The sequence below is a fragment of the Lathamus discolor genome, chromosome 2 (genome assembly GCF_037157495.1).
Source record: "Lathamus discolor isolate bLatDis1 chromosome 2, bLatDis1.hap1, whole genome shotgun sequence".
NCBI lineage: Eukaryota > Metazoa > Chordata > Aves > Psittaciformes > Psittacidae > Lathamus > Lathamus discolor.
In genome coordinates, this window is record NC_088885.1 from 7,075,467 (window position 1) to 7,087,523 (window position 12,057).

The 12,057-nt window shown below is 38.7% G+C and overlaps 1 protein-coding gene across 1 annotated transcript in view; it reads right to left on the reverse strand.

Moving 5' to 3' along the window:
- The window catches only part of ADCY1 (adenylate cyclase 1), a 138,292-nt gene that overhangs the window by 40,351 nt on the left and 85,884 nt on the right, over positions 1-12,057 (reverse strand). Inside the window, exons 6-7 of the mRNA XM_065666267.1 lie at positions 8,248-8,406; positions 6,463-6,604 (exon numbers count right to left, since the gene is read on the reverse strand). Coding sequence (XP_065522339.1) covers positions 6,463-6,604; positions 8,248-8,406 — 301 coding nt within the window. The remainder of the gene's footprint in view (positions 1-6,462; positions 6,605-8,247; positions 8,407-12,057) is intronic.

A 12,057-nucleotide genomic window follows, 5' to 3' on the forward strand; every position in this document is an offset into this window, starting at 1 on the left:
AACCAGAGTGATTAAATCAAATTAACTTTGCAGAGAAGGAAATTTCCTACAAGTACAGGAGGATCTTCAATTTGAATGGAAATAGTAAATTAAGAATAATTAAGTGCAGTAATTTCAAGACCTGTTGTTTCACACAGGTTTATTTTGTTCCTTCTGTAGCTTTCTTTTTCTTTAGTTATTGTTCACATGATGATGTCAAGATACTACCTTTTAATCAGGTCAGACAAAATCCAACAAACTGCTATCAAAAATCCTAGTAATACATAGATCATATACACACACTGCTTCACTTTAAAAAGATAGGTGAAAGTATTATTAAGACATGCTAGAAAGCATCTCAAGAGGGTGTATGAGCAGTTATTCTAGTGAAGCATGCTAGCTGCTAACAGTGATTCACAGGTAAAAGTGATTTACGAATAAAGTCAAAAGGCAAGCACATGGAGTCACCATGTACTTCATCCATGCAACACAAAAAAGCTATCATGAATCTGTGTTGTTTTCTCTGTGCTATATTGTACAAAGTTCATTCCATGCTCAGGGAAAACAAAAACCAAATCATGCACAAGGAAGACATAAGCAGACAAAACCTGTTGGTTGGTGTTGGAAAGATACGGTTCCTAGTAATTTATTTTAACATAGAAGGCAGATCAACTGCTTCATGCAACAAAGCTGATTAACAGTAAAGGGGGATGTTGTACTCTACTCCAAGTTGAAAAATACTGCCTTTGCAAGCAGCAGAGCGATAGAAAATGTGTTTATTTCCTATAACTCCTTGGTGACAGGACTGCAATGCAGGAAGTTTAAAATCCCATCTGTTTATGCTAGATGAAACAACAACAGATGAAAATGATGTGACAGCCTTTGCCACTTTTCTTGCAGCCGTTGCCATGCAAGTTAGAACGAATCTCAGGTCGCTGAATTTCTGCCTATTGGCTCATGAGTCAAAGAAATTAAGTGATCAACCTTTCGAGCTGCTAAATCCATCTGCAGCTTGTAACAAATCACGCCGCGGGTATAATGGTGTAGTTAATTGCTCTACATTTCTTCTGTTTGCAGGACCTTTCCTATTTTAAATAGTATTTTCCATTGAATGCTCCTGAGTTGTGTTTGCTTATTGAGAAGATTCTTGAACCTTCAGGCTTTCAATTTAGTTTTCCTGAAATCGTAAGACTGAAAAAAATGCTCGTCTTCCTCAACTATTGCTTTACCTTCTCTTTCAAAGAGATGGTGCCTTGGTTTGGCTACAATTATTTTTTGGACAAAAATAGAACTGAAATTTTAGCTGCCTGCATTGAAACGCTTAGGACATGGTTCAACACCAGGCAGGAGACAGAGTGCTGTACCTCCAACCAGCATCTGCTTCCTTCTGGCTGCATAACTAAACAAGGATTCAAGAAAAAAAAGTCAGACCCTGTCACCTGGGATTTTGGTCATAGCATTACTCAGAGACTTCAGTTAATAGAGCAGGGCTGTCCAAGCTCCAGAAAGGATTTGCTGAGACAGTCTGCCATGGCTTTGTATATATGTGATAAGGTAGGAAAGAGAAATGTCAGCCTTTCCAGAGAAACAGCTAGTTTCCAAAGGGCAAACAAATGTACTACTCGCTTTCATAGACTTTTCATGGATTTCTGTCACTGTGTGCTATTCATATCAGTTTTACAACCTCCTTTTCTGGACACAGGTCTACTGCTTCCTGTCAGTGGTCTAGAGCATTATTTGTCTATGCCTTAGTTCTGGAGCTGGCAAAGTTACTTAGTGCAGCTGGTTACCTTAAGCTGGCAATGACTAACAGCGATGGCAGGCTCACTTCTGTAAATGCAAAACCTAACACATTCCCCTCACAAACACTTGATCATTTCTGACCACTGCTTGGCTATCTGTAAAAGTACCTTAGGAGTTTTGGTTGTCTGTGCCGGGCTGTTGAATCAATGAGTCTTTTTCAAAGCTAAAGAGATGCCGTCAAAGAGAACTGCTGCAATAAAAGTAACCACAACCAAATACAAAATCACCCAGTTTTCACCAGGTTTGTGGCCAGACCTTAGGAGGTGTAACACTGCAGGAGAATCATACCTTCTAGAACAACCACAGAAGTGAAGTACAGTCCAGCTATGCTCACTACCTCTGTTGTGCTTCTGGGAGCCAGCTACAGAAGCTGTAAAACTGAGAGTAACTATGACCAGTGTCCATGCTGCCAATGAGAGAATAAAGAACTCTAACGAAACCAGATCCAGTCTATTAAAAAACCACCATAAATTCAATTTTAAGCATACAGCTTAAAAATCAGAAAAAGATTAGTAAGGTAGATTAGAGAGGAATCATTACTGGAAAAAGACAGTATCTGGGTCTAAGCAGAGTTACAAAGTTCTTGTAAGGGGCTCTGATATTAATGTATCTGGCCTAGATTTTTTACCCTGATATAACATCCACATGCAGTAATATTTACAATACTTCCAAAAGCCAAGACCTTTTGAAACTAAGAGAATGTCCATGTGTTTAAAGCATAGGGTATCATGAATATTTCACGTACTAGAAAGAGATCTGTCTTTCTAACTGGATCAAACCTGTTTGAAAAGTCCAAGATATTCACGTGCATGTCAGCCTTGTAGCTAGTTACATTAATCAAACTTTTCAAATCTTGTTTTGGCCCACATCACTATAAGCTGTAGTATCAATAATAATAAATAAATTATAAATAAGAAATAATAAATATAAATAATAGACAATATATAACATGCAACATATAATATATAAATAATAGATGTATGATATAAATAACTAATAATAATAAAATAGCATGAAACCATAATTAAACTGTACTTAAAAGAAATGTGCATTTTCAGAACTAGAAACTTTGTCAGGGCACTGTAACATTTTGTATTGTATTAAAAAAATGTATTTGCAAAAATTTTTAACTATGATGGCCAGCAAAAGAATTTGATTTAAAAATTTTCTGTATGCCTTTGGAAATCACATGAATTATTTAAGTCTGTTTAGAAGCTCTTTATGCAGCCAAACGTGCATAATTATTGCTTAATAATAATAATAGACTAATCTATTCTCTATCAAAATAAAACCTGTAACAAAACAAAACCAAAAGTATTCCCTCAGTGGCCACTTAGAAGTGCTCTCCCACGTTACTTATACACCAAGCTTCTATACCTGATCAGATCACAACACTGTGGTTGTTGGCTGATTCAGTAAGAGATTAAAAAAATAATGGAATATTTTATAATGTGTTCATGTTCAAAACGTAACTAGTACATGAATGAATCGTCTTACATTGTTTCTCATTCTTGGTTTGGGTGTTATTTGTGATGAAAGATCTTCCTGTCGGACTAAATATGGGAGAATGTGGGGTATGTGTCTCCTAAATAAATAAATAAAAAACATAAAAGCCCTAAGTGGGCCTATTTACCTTCCAAATTCAACAGATTCATGGACATCTGTTGCTCATAGAATTGACTTTCATTCCTCTTGGCATCATACCTGATAAAGTCAGTTCATATTAGTGTCAGATGATGCATAAAGAATAAAAAATGTGTCTGCATTTCAGCTATTGGGGCTCTGGAGGAAGAAATACAACATTAAACCAGCAGATACTTGAATTCACCTAGAGAAACTCTATCTTGTCTGTGCTTCATGGGCAGCTTTCTGTTTCAATGCCTCTGAAGAGTTAACGACTGGATCAGAGTAGGTGGGGACAGCAGGCATTTATTCTGAAGGTAAATACAGTATTATGTAGCTCATGGTCCAGTGATCGGTATGCAAGTACATGAAGACAGGAGATGTGTTGTGTACTGCAAGAAACAGCGAACTGACATGCTGATTGACCTGTGAGCCCAGAGGAGAAGCTAGTCAAGACCAGTACAATTCAGAAGAGTTTCTCTGTGCCAGTTTGGCTGACACACCATTCATGCATGTCGGAGAGCTAAAGTTAGCCAAGCTGTACTGCAGCATCTGCCACTTCCACAAGCCCATCAGTGGCACCACTTGGGTGAGGTGGCATTCGGTTTATGTAGCTGATGACAAACTCATCAGTCATTTCTCACCTGCAGTTTCTCAGCAATCTTGCAAAGACAAAGAAATGTGTGCTCACGCAGTAGTAGGCTCCCATCCTTGCACATTAAACATGCATTGACCTGGTTTACTTTGAGATGGGAATGTTAAGGTTCTGCTCCTCAATCACTGGTAAATGCAGCTGAGTTGACAGAACACAGTTTCTTTATCTAATCACCATATTTATCCCCTTTTCTCTCTCCTTGTCTCTGTGCACCAATTTATCAACAATTTCTTAAAATTAAAATATTTCTCTTCTCAATATGAAATGAAACCTGATGCATAATAACATGGGAAATGAAATTATACATAATGCTCTAGGAGTGAAAACAACAGGAAACCAAACCAAACATACCTGGCAGCATTAAGCAACACACCTACCTTAATTCATCTCACCCTTCTGTTTTCTTCGTTATTGGGATTAGTTAATCTACAAACTGATTCTGGTTTTAAGAGAGCCACCAGAAATGTCTCCCTGGCTGCCAAAGCAGATCCAGCCCACTGTCTTCCCACCTGTTTTCTTTCACACTCTCTAAAAACAAATTTAAACATCTACACCAGCAGAAGAACTGCTACAGATGGGATTGCAGGATTTTCACAGTGAATGAGAACACCCCATCTCTCTAATAATAAGATGCTTTAGAGGAGGTGTATAAAAAAACCCCACCCTTGCAGCAGCCTTTCTGGGGTAAATGAACAGGATCTTTCACTCCCAGAATCAAATTCCCCGGTGACCAAACTTCCAACATTTCCATAAAAACGCCCGAAGTCAGCAAATTCAGACCAAGAAACTGACTGCAGGCATGGAATTCAAGATGACCCATTTTTTTCCTGGTTACATTTTGGTCAAATGGCCATTGGCTAACACCCCCAAGTATGGATCTTTCACATCACTTTATAACATGGTCCGTATTGGTTTCATACTTTCAGAACTGAATATTACAATTTCCCTCTAAAGACCAAATCCTTGAATGAAACTTGTTTGGGCAGAGTCTCAGAGGATAAGGATGCAAAAGTCTGTATCCCAAGCTGTCTGAGATAAAGAGCAATAAAGCTCCTCTTGGCATGTAATCATGTCATGGCAGGTAACTTCTAAGACAAACCTCGTTTGACATGGAAAAGGTCAGAACAAACTGAATGTGTTTACCTGATGATTATGGACTTTCAAGACTCCTACTGAGGTCACAACATTTTTTTAGTAGAACAAAAGGCTGCCCTAACCTCAGTAACTGGTTGAGGAAGAAAGGTGTGACCATAAATGAACTTGTTGGAAAACCCCTGTCACCACCTTCACTGCATGCTGAGATTCTAGATATTACCATCGCACTGCTGTGCCTCTCTTCTTCATATTCATATATGGTTAGAACAAGGAGTCACATTGATCTCCATCTCCACCAGGGTGGCTAAATCCTGAGTAACATCTAAGAAATTAAGTTCCTGCTCAAATGAACTAAAATCTTCTCTTACCTTATTCCTTCCACACTTTCCATTTTCTGTTCTCCACCAAAAAGAAGAAAAGAGCAGAAAACATTATTGTCCCTCAACGGTACTGGTGACTTATGCCCAGTACATCTCCAGGGGTCTGACAAAAGGAAGAAGCTGAAGGGAGAGGGAAGCTTGAGAAAAGTTGGAGGAAAAGGCAGCTCAGATAAGAAAGGGATGACCAAAATCACCGTGGCAGCCTGAGGTGACAGAGCAAGCAAGGACAACATTGAAACTGTCACAAGCAGCTCAGTGTGGCAGGAGAAAAGAACATGCATGTTCTGGACAGAGGACACATTATTTGTTGCAATGATCCCAGAAAATTTACTCAGCTTCATCATAAATACCTGATCTATGGAACGGTGGTATTTACATTCAAAAGCAGGATGGTTGGCAGCAGGCTCTTCCTCTGACCTGGATAAAAGGGCTTGTGTTGTACAGGTTGGCCACACAGCAGCATATCCAGACTTCTAGGGGATGTTAGTTCAATCACTGTTGAATTCATTTCACTAGCTTTTCTGCTGTGGGCATGCCATATCTGTAAATACTACCTTTTCTGTGTCTATTCATCAGGAATCCTCCAGGTTCAGTAAAGGAGCCACCAGTATTGCAAGTGATGTAAAAAGTGTTAAGAGAGCTTAAGTAAAATGGAAATATGGCAACAAAAGAGTAAAGAAAAATAGAAAGAAAACCGACCAAGCTGTGAGCATTACTATTCTGAAACAGCCTTTTGAAGGGAGAAGGAAGGGAAGAGTGAATTGACGTTTCTGAGTAACATTATGTGCTTTCTGATAGAATGATTACAGCATCTGAAGAGCTTTTAGAAATCAGAAATACCAGTATTGCCTCTGCTTTCAGAATAACACAGCACAGTAGTTAAATTATGAAGACACCACAGAATAAGCTGGAATGTGTGGAGCTTACCTTCCTACGATGGGATGGCACAATAAAATATGTTTCGATATTATGCTTCTTCAAGAAACTATTCCTTTCATGACCATATCCTGGTTCAACCTCATAGTCCCCATTTAGGCACTCTAAGGTGGTCTTTGTAATGTGAACTTTCCTGGACAGAAAAAGAGGACATTGTTGTTTAAAGCAAAGATACATTATGATCAAGTTGCTACTGAAATACAGTCCTAAGCAGAATCATAGAATCATAGAATAGTTAGGGTTGGAAAGGACTGTAAGATCATCCAGTTCCAACTCCTTGCCATGGGCAGGGACACCTCACACTAAACCATCTCACCCAAGGCTCTGTCCAACCTGGACTTGAACACTGCCAGGGATGGAGCATTCACAACTTCCCTGGGCAACCCATTCCAGTGTCTCACCACCCTTACAGTAAAGAACTAGTTGAGAAGATCATAAAGACATCAAATTACGTGCAAAATCCCATTTTGATGTAAAAAAAAAAAAAAGTTTTGTTTTGTCTTTTCAGCCAAATAGAACATTGAAATATTTCCATTACATGCAGTTTCCAAACTTGAGCTGTGAACAGAAAGACAACTCTTGACTGTCCAAATGCTTGCAGATTTGTTGATTTGTAGCAAGTGGAAGTCTGCATATCATCTTCCAAGTTGTGTGGCTCTCCTCCATGCTTACCTCACTGCCTGCTTGGAAAAACATCCTGCTCTTTGAAACTTGTGATTACACACTCTGAATCCCTCCTGTGCATTAAGCAGAAACTCCTTTTTCTATTCTCCTTCATGGCTTTGACTTTTTCATTTACTTACTGCTTTGTAGGCAGCTTTTTAATTCGCTTTGTTTTGGCAGCACAGCCATCTTTGACACTATCGGTGAGTTTTATTATGCTGAAAACTGTCCTTACATTTTCTCCCAAAAGGCTCCTTACATTTGCAATGTCCTCACAGAAGATACCTGAAAAGCTATTACTGCTTTCCTCCATTAAACGTGTTCAGATTTTTGCTTGCTGGAAAGCCTTAAGGTAAGGAACATGCCAAACACAGTGACAAAATCGTCCGAGGCAGATGTATCTAACAGAGAGAAATTCACTCAACCACAAAAATTAAGAGGGCTCATTGTCCCCTTGTTCAGCAAACCATGATCTTGTAAAAATCCAAGAGAGGACGGTAGGTCTCAGTCCAAATGGGAGTTGCACATAGAAGCACACCAATGCACCTTTGGGAAAGTGCTCTGCGTGCATTTAAGTTGAGTCCAAGGCTGTCCAAGGAGCATTTAAATGCCAGGACATGCCCCATGGGTTGGCTGCAGGTTTATGTGCTCCTGTATCACTTGCACACACACCATCAGTATCCAAGTGCGTAAACAGGTATTTTTTCTGTAGCATGCTACTACTGTTGGAAACATTACCATGCAAAAGGAGTAAAGCTCACACCTCCACATGTGTAGAGGTGCAAAGAAAAATATTTCCTGGAATAACTAGAGGTCTTTACTTTTATACATGTAATGATGAAAGTCTAGCACTCCTGCATTCCTAGCATTGCCTCATCCCTACTCTTTATATTTGGCAGCTTCTAATGAGGATTTTGCTTGGAAATGTTTTGCTTCTATTACGAATGTAAATATCAAGATCATTTTGAGAATTTCATCGGATAAATCACATAATATATTAATTGCTCTTATTGAACACTACCCTTACGGGTAGCATGTGCCTCAAAGAAGGAACTAAATTCTTCACTCATACAGGTTTCTGTTTCATATTCTATGTTTTTTTTACAGACTTACCCAGGCAATCCTCCAGCTTCCATTACATTGGCTAAAGTCACATCATTTGACCAGACATCATATTGCCATTTTCGGAGACCCAGGACCCCACAGAGCACCCTGCCTGTATGCAATCCAACTCTCATGTTGAGATCAACTTCTGTGGCTTCTGCAACAGATCTGAACAGAAAGCATCATAAAGTTAGTCTTTAGGCAACGACACTGCTCTTGATTTTCTTTCTCTCTCTCTTCCTCAAAGTTAAAATATGAATCTTTTCTGACATGCAGATATATATTATATATATATATGTATATACACACACTTTTAAAAAGACAGGATCTTTGAAAACTGGTATATTCAGGCACCGTTCTTTTCCTTCACTAGTTTCCCAGGTGTAATTCCAAATAAATAATTTTCTTGGTCATATTTTCATTACTGTTGAACCTAAATCTCAGTATATCTGGATTCCTTGACCTTATGCATTAAAATACTATTTTCCAGGTTTCCTTGCATTTAATAAAATTAAGAAAAGGAAAAAAAAGGAGGGGGGGGAAGCAAGTGCAGTAAATAGCTTTGTCACAGAACTTCCCTAGCTTTTTAGGTTTTATTTGCTATTTTTGCTATCACAGTCCTATAGAAACTTCGATATCTTACTGGGAGATGAAGAACTTTCTGGCTGAAACTCCAATACTTGAGCAACAGCCAGCTTAACTCCTGCACTTCCCTGTATCTGAGATTTTCTTGCATCTCACATATACTTACTTTACTTTGTCATAAAGGTTCCCTTTTCCCAATGCATATTTAGTGCAGCAGGATGACAAGTGACCACAATGTGATTGCTGGAATCAAAATAAGATTTCTGAAACAATCTTACTAGACTGAATTTTCACCTGACATGTCAGTAAGCAAATATGTTTGAATTCTAGCTTTACTCCAGACTGCTTTCAACTCAGTATTAAAATGGCTTACCTGCCTTCTTTTTTATTACCAAAAATCTTTGTTAATGTTACTCCGTATCCTAGCTTTGGGTTTACTGGTTGGGGGATTTTCCCTCTAATTCTTTTTCACCATCCCACCCCCATCAGTCAGACTAACATCATGCTTGATACTGTATGGGCTAACTGAATTTTCATGGAGGAGTTTACTATTAGAACACTAAGGCAAAGGTTGGTCTTGTGAGCAATATATAAACTTGAGTTACTCAAGACTTGCGTTTAATTTCTCTCCTCTTTTACCACAGTTCATTGTGACTCAAAGTAGTTTTACCCTCTACTGTTTTTTCCATCTGTAATATAAAAATAATGCTTTTTTTCCCCCTTACTCCTTTCATTTGCAGTGTCTTGATCTCAAAGTAACTGTCTAAAACATTGCACTTGTAATAAAAAGAATATGTAGGGACCCCAGCATTGTCTCTCTGTGCAGCACAGGGGGTTAAAGATGATTTTTAAAAGGTTATTGTCTTATTTCTATTAAACAGTTTAGATTTGTGATGTTCTCTACACTCACCATTTAGTTAAAATTCCACTTGAACAAAAATTTACCTGGTTAACAATTAACATCTTTTATTCCCAGTGTCTCAGACTGTCATTCTTCTTGGATGACACTTCTTTAGTATTTCATGGTATTTTTTCAACTGATATTTTCACCCTATGCTACTGCTATAAAACCATTGCAACTAATCACTACTACTAACCACACAGAGTTGTGCTGTGCCTTTACCTTTATGGTATGCTCAGCTAAGCATCATTTCCTACTGTGAGACTGAAAGGGCACGGACTTAAATGCTTTTAGAGATTCTGTGGGAAAAGAGGTATGAAGAGGTACTAGTTGAGAAGGCAAATGGATATGCAATGACTCCACTCTACTGTTTTCTAATCAGTTCAATCTCCCTGTCACAGGAGTACAGGCCAAAGAAAATGATGAAGCCAACAACTCAGTGCAAGAACAGCAGATGGAGAGTGACTATAAGCACTCTTTTCAAGCTCCTGCAAGAGTGGCACATAAACTACCTGTAACTATGGACTTGCACCTGTAAATAAAATCTAACCTTCAGAGACTGTGTAGCTGGGAAAAGATGAAATCATTGGTAAATCATTCCTAAAAGCATTTTTAATTTTAGTGTCACAGTAAGGAATGCTTTTCCATTTCTGAACGAATGCAGAACATGCTATAACTCACACCCTGCACTGACTTTTGAACACTGAAAGGGAGCCTTGAGGCTAATAGCCTTACATATTACATGCAGAGATAACACTGAATAAATCATTGCAGCTCTTTCTGGTACAGACAACCTGGCATTCCACAGCAAGGTTGCAGCCGATAATATCAGTGAATAAGTGAAACTGAATGATCAGTGTAAGACTTTATTTTCATTAGGCTTTTCAATTTAAATTTCCCACTATATTTAATAGGAAAAGACCTTAAACAGAGGCTCTGGCTCTAATTTTCCCTGATCCTCATTGACTAATATATTTTTTTTTAAGTATTGTTCATCTCCACTTGATTTGGCAAAGGACTTTGCAACCATTTCAGTAGTAGTCACTGTATTTGCCTCTTGTATAGTTGTATTTGTTTAAATACCATTAACATAAAGGACAGCGTAGGCCAAGATATGGGGCAAGGAGCAAAAGGTACCCAGGCTCAAGTTAAGTGAGGAAATGTGCAGCCGTGATGTGCCAAAGTATATACCATGTCAGCCATCACTAATGTGAGTAACATGGAGGTCTCTTTTGTCCCCATAGGGAATCTGGCTATACCCCATTTTTCTGTCATATTTTCTGCAACAGCACAGAAAGGCTTATGCACAGTGTTGACATCCCAGAAGTCAGTGCTCCTTTTCTCTTCCTCAGACAAAAGATGACACAGGAAACCTTGACATTACACTTGGGAGTTCACAAACCGGCTGCTGCAGTTCCTCCCCCCTCCCCAGTGCCTTTCATTAGCCAGGGACCAAACCCATAGCAAGGTTCCCATAGGAACCAAACCCAAGTTCAAGCATCAAACTCCTCAACATCCCATGCAACCAAACAGCATCACAATATGCAGGTGCAAAATAAGCCCAAATTCCATCTGTAAGGACATACTTGATGACTAGTGGAGTCATCCATATGGGATAAACTCACCTATGTGACATAGAGAAAACCTGACAGACCCCACTAGAGTACCTGGATTTTGAGAAGCAAAGGTTACCGGACACTTGCCCTCAGACCTCTTCAAAGGCCATATGCAGTAGGAACATTCAAACCAGAGAAGCAGAGCAGATTCCCTCCTCATTTCCAATTAGAAACATTACAGTTTACTTTTCACCCTATGGTGCTATTGAGTGTGTTTAAGTAATTCTCTCATTTCATCACATTTAATCTCCTAAGATGTTACATTACTGAATTGAGCCAAAGTACTTTTTAATATAACTTATGTCAGCCGATAAAGTACTTTGTACAGAAAGATAAACTATTAAGAACATATAAAATTGCCCCTGTAATGCTAACTTAGAACAGTTAGCCAGTTTATTGAGGAGAGAGATAAGAGCTTGGGTAGCTGGGCAAAACTGTTCTACGCTGCAATTTGCTAACAAATATATTTAGAAGGTAAGATACTGTAGTAAGTAGAGTGAAACCTTCAAATGTGGCAAGCCATTTAAGTAAGGTGAAGAGAGTACTTGGCCTAATGCACTGCTCAAAACAAAGCTGACGAGAACATTTGGTACATTAGAGCAACATCTGGCACATTAGAGGTACTAATGAACATGGCCATTTTACTTATATTACTAACAAAAAAATGACAGTAAAATCTCACCCGATGAAAGCAACACCAGTGGTATCCTACACTTA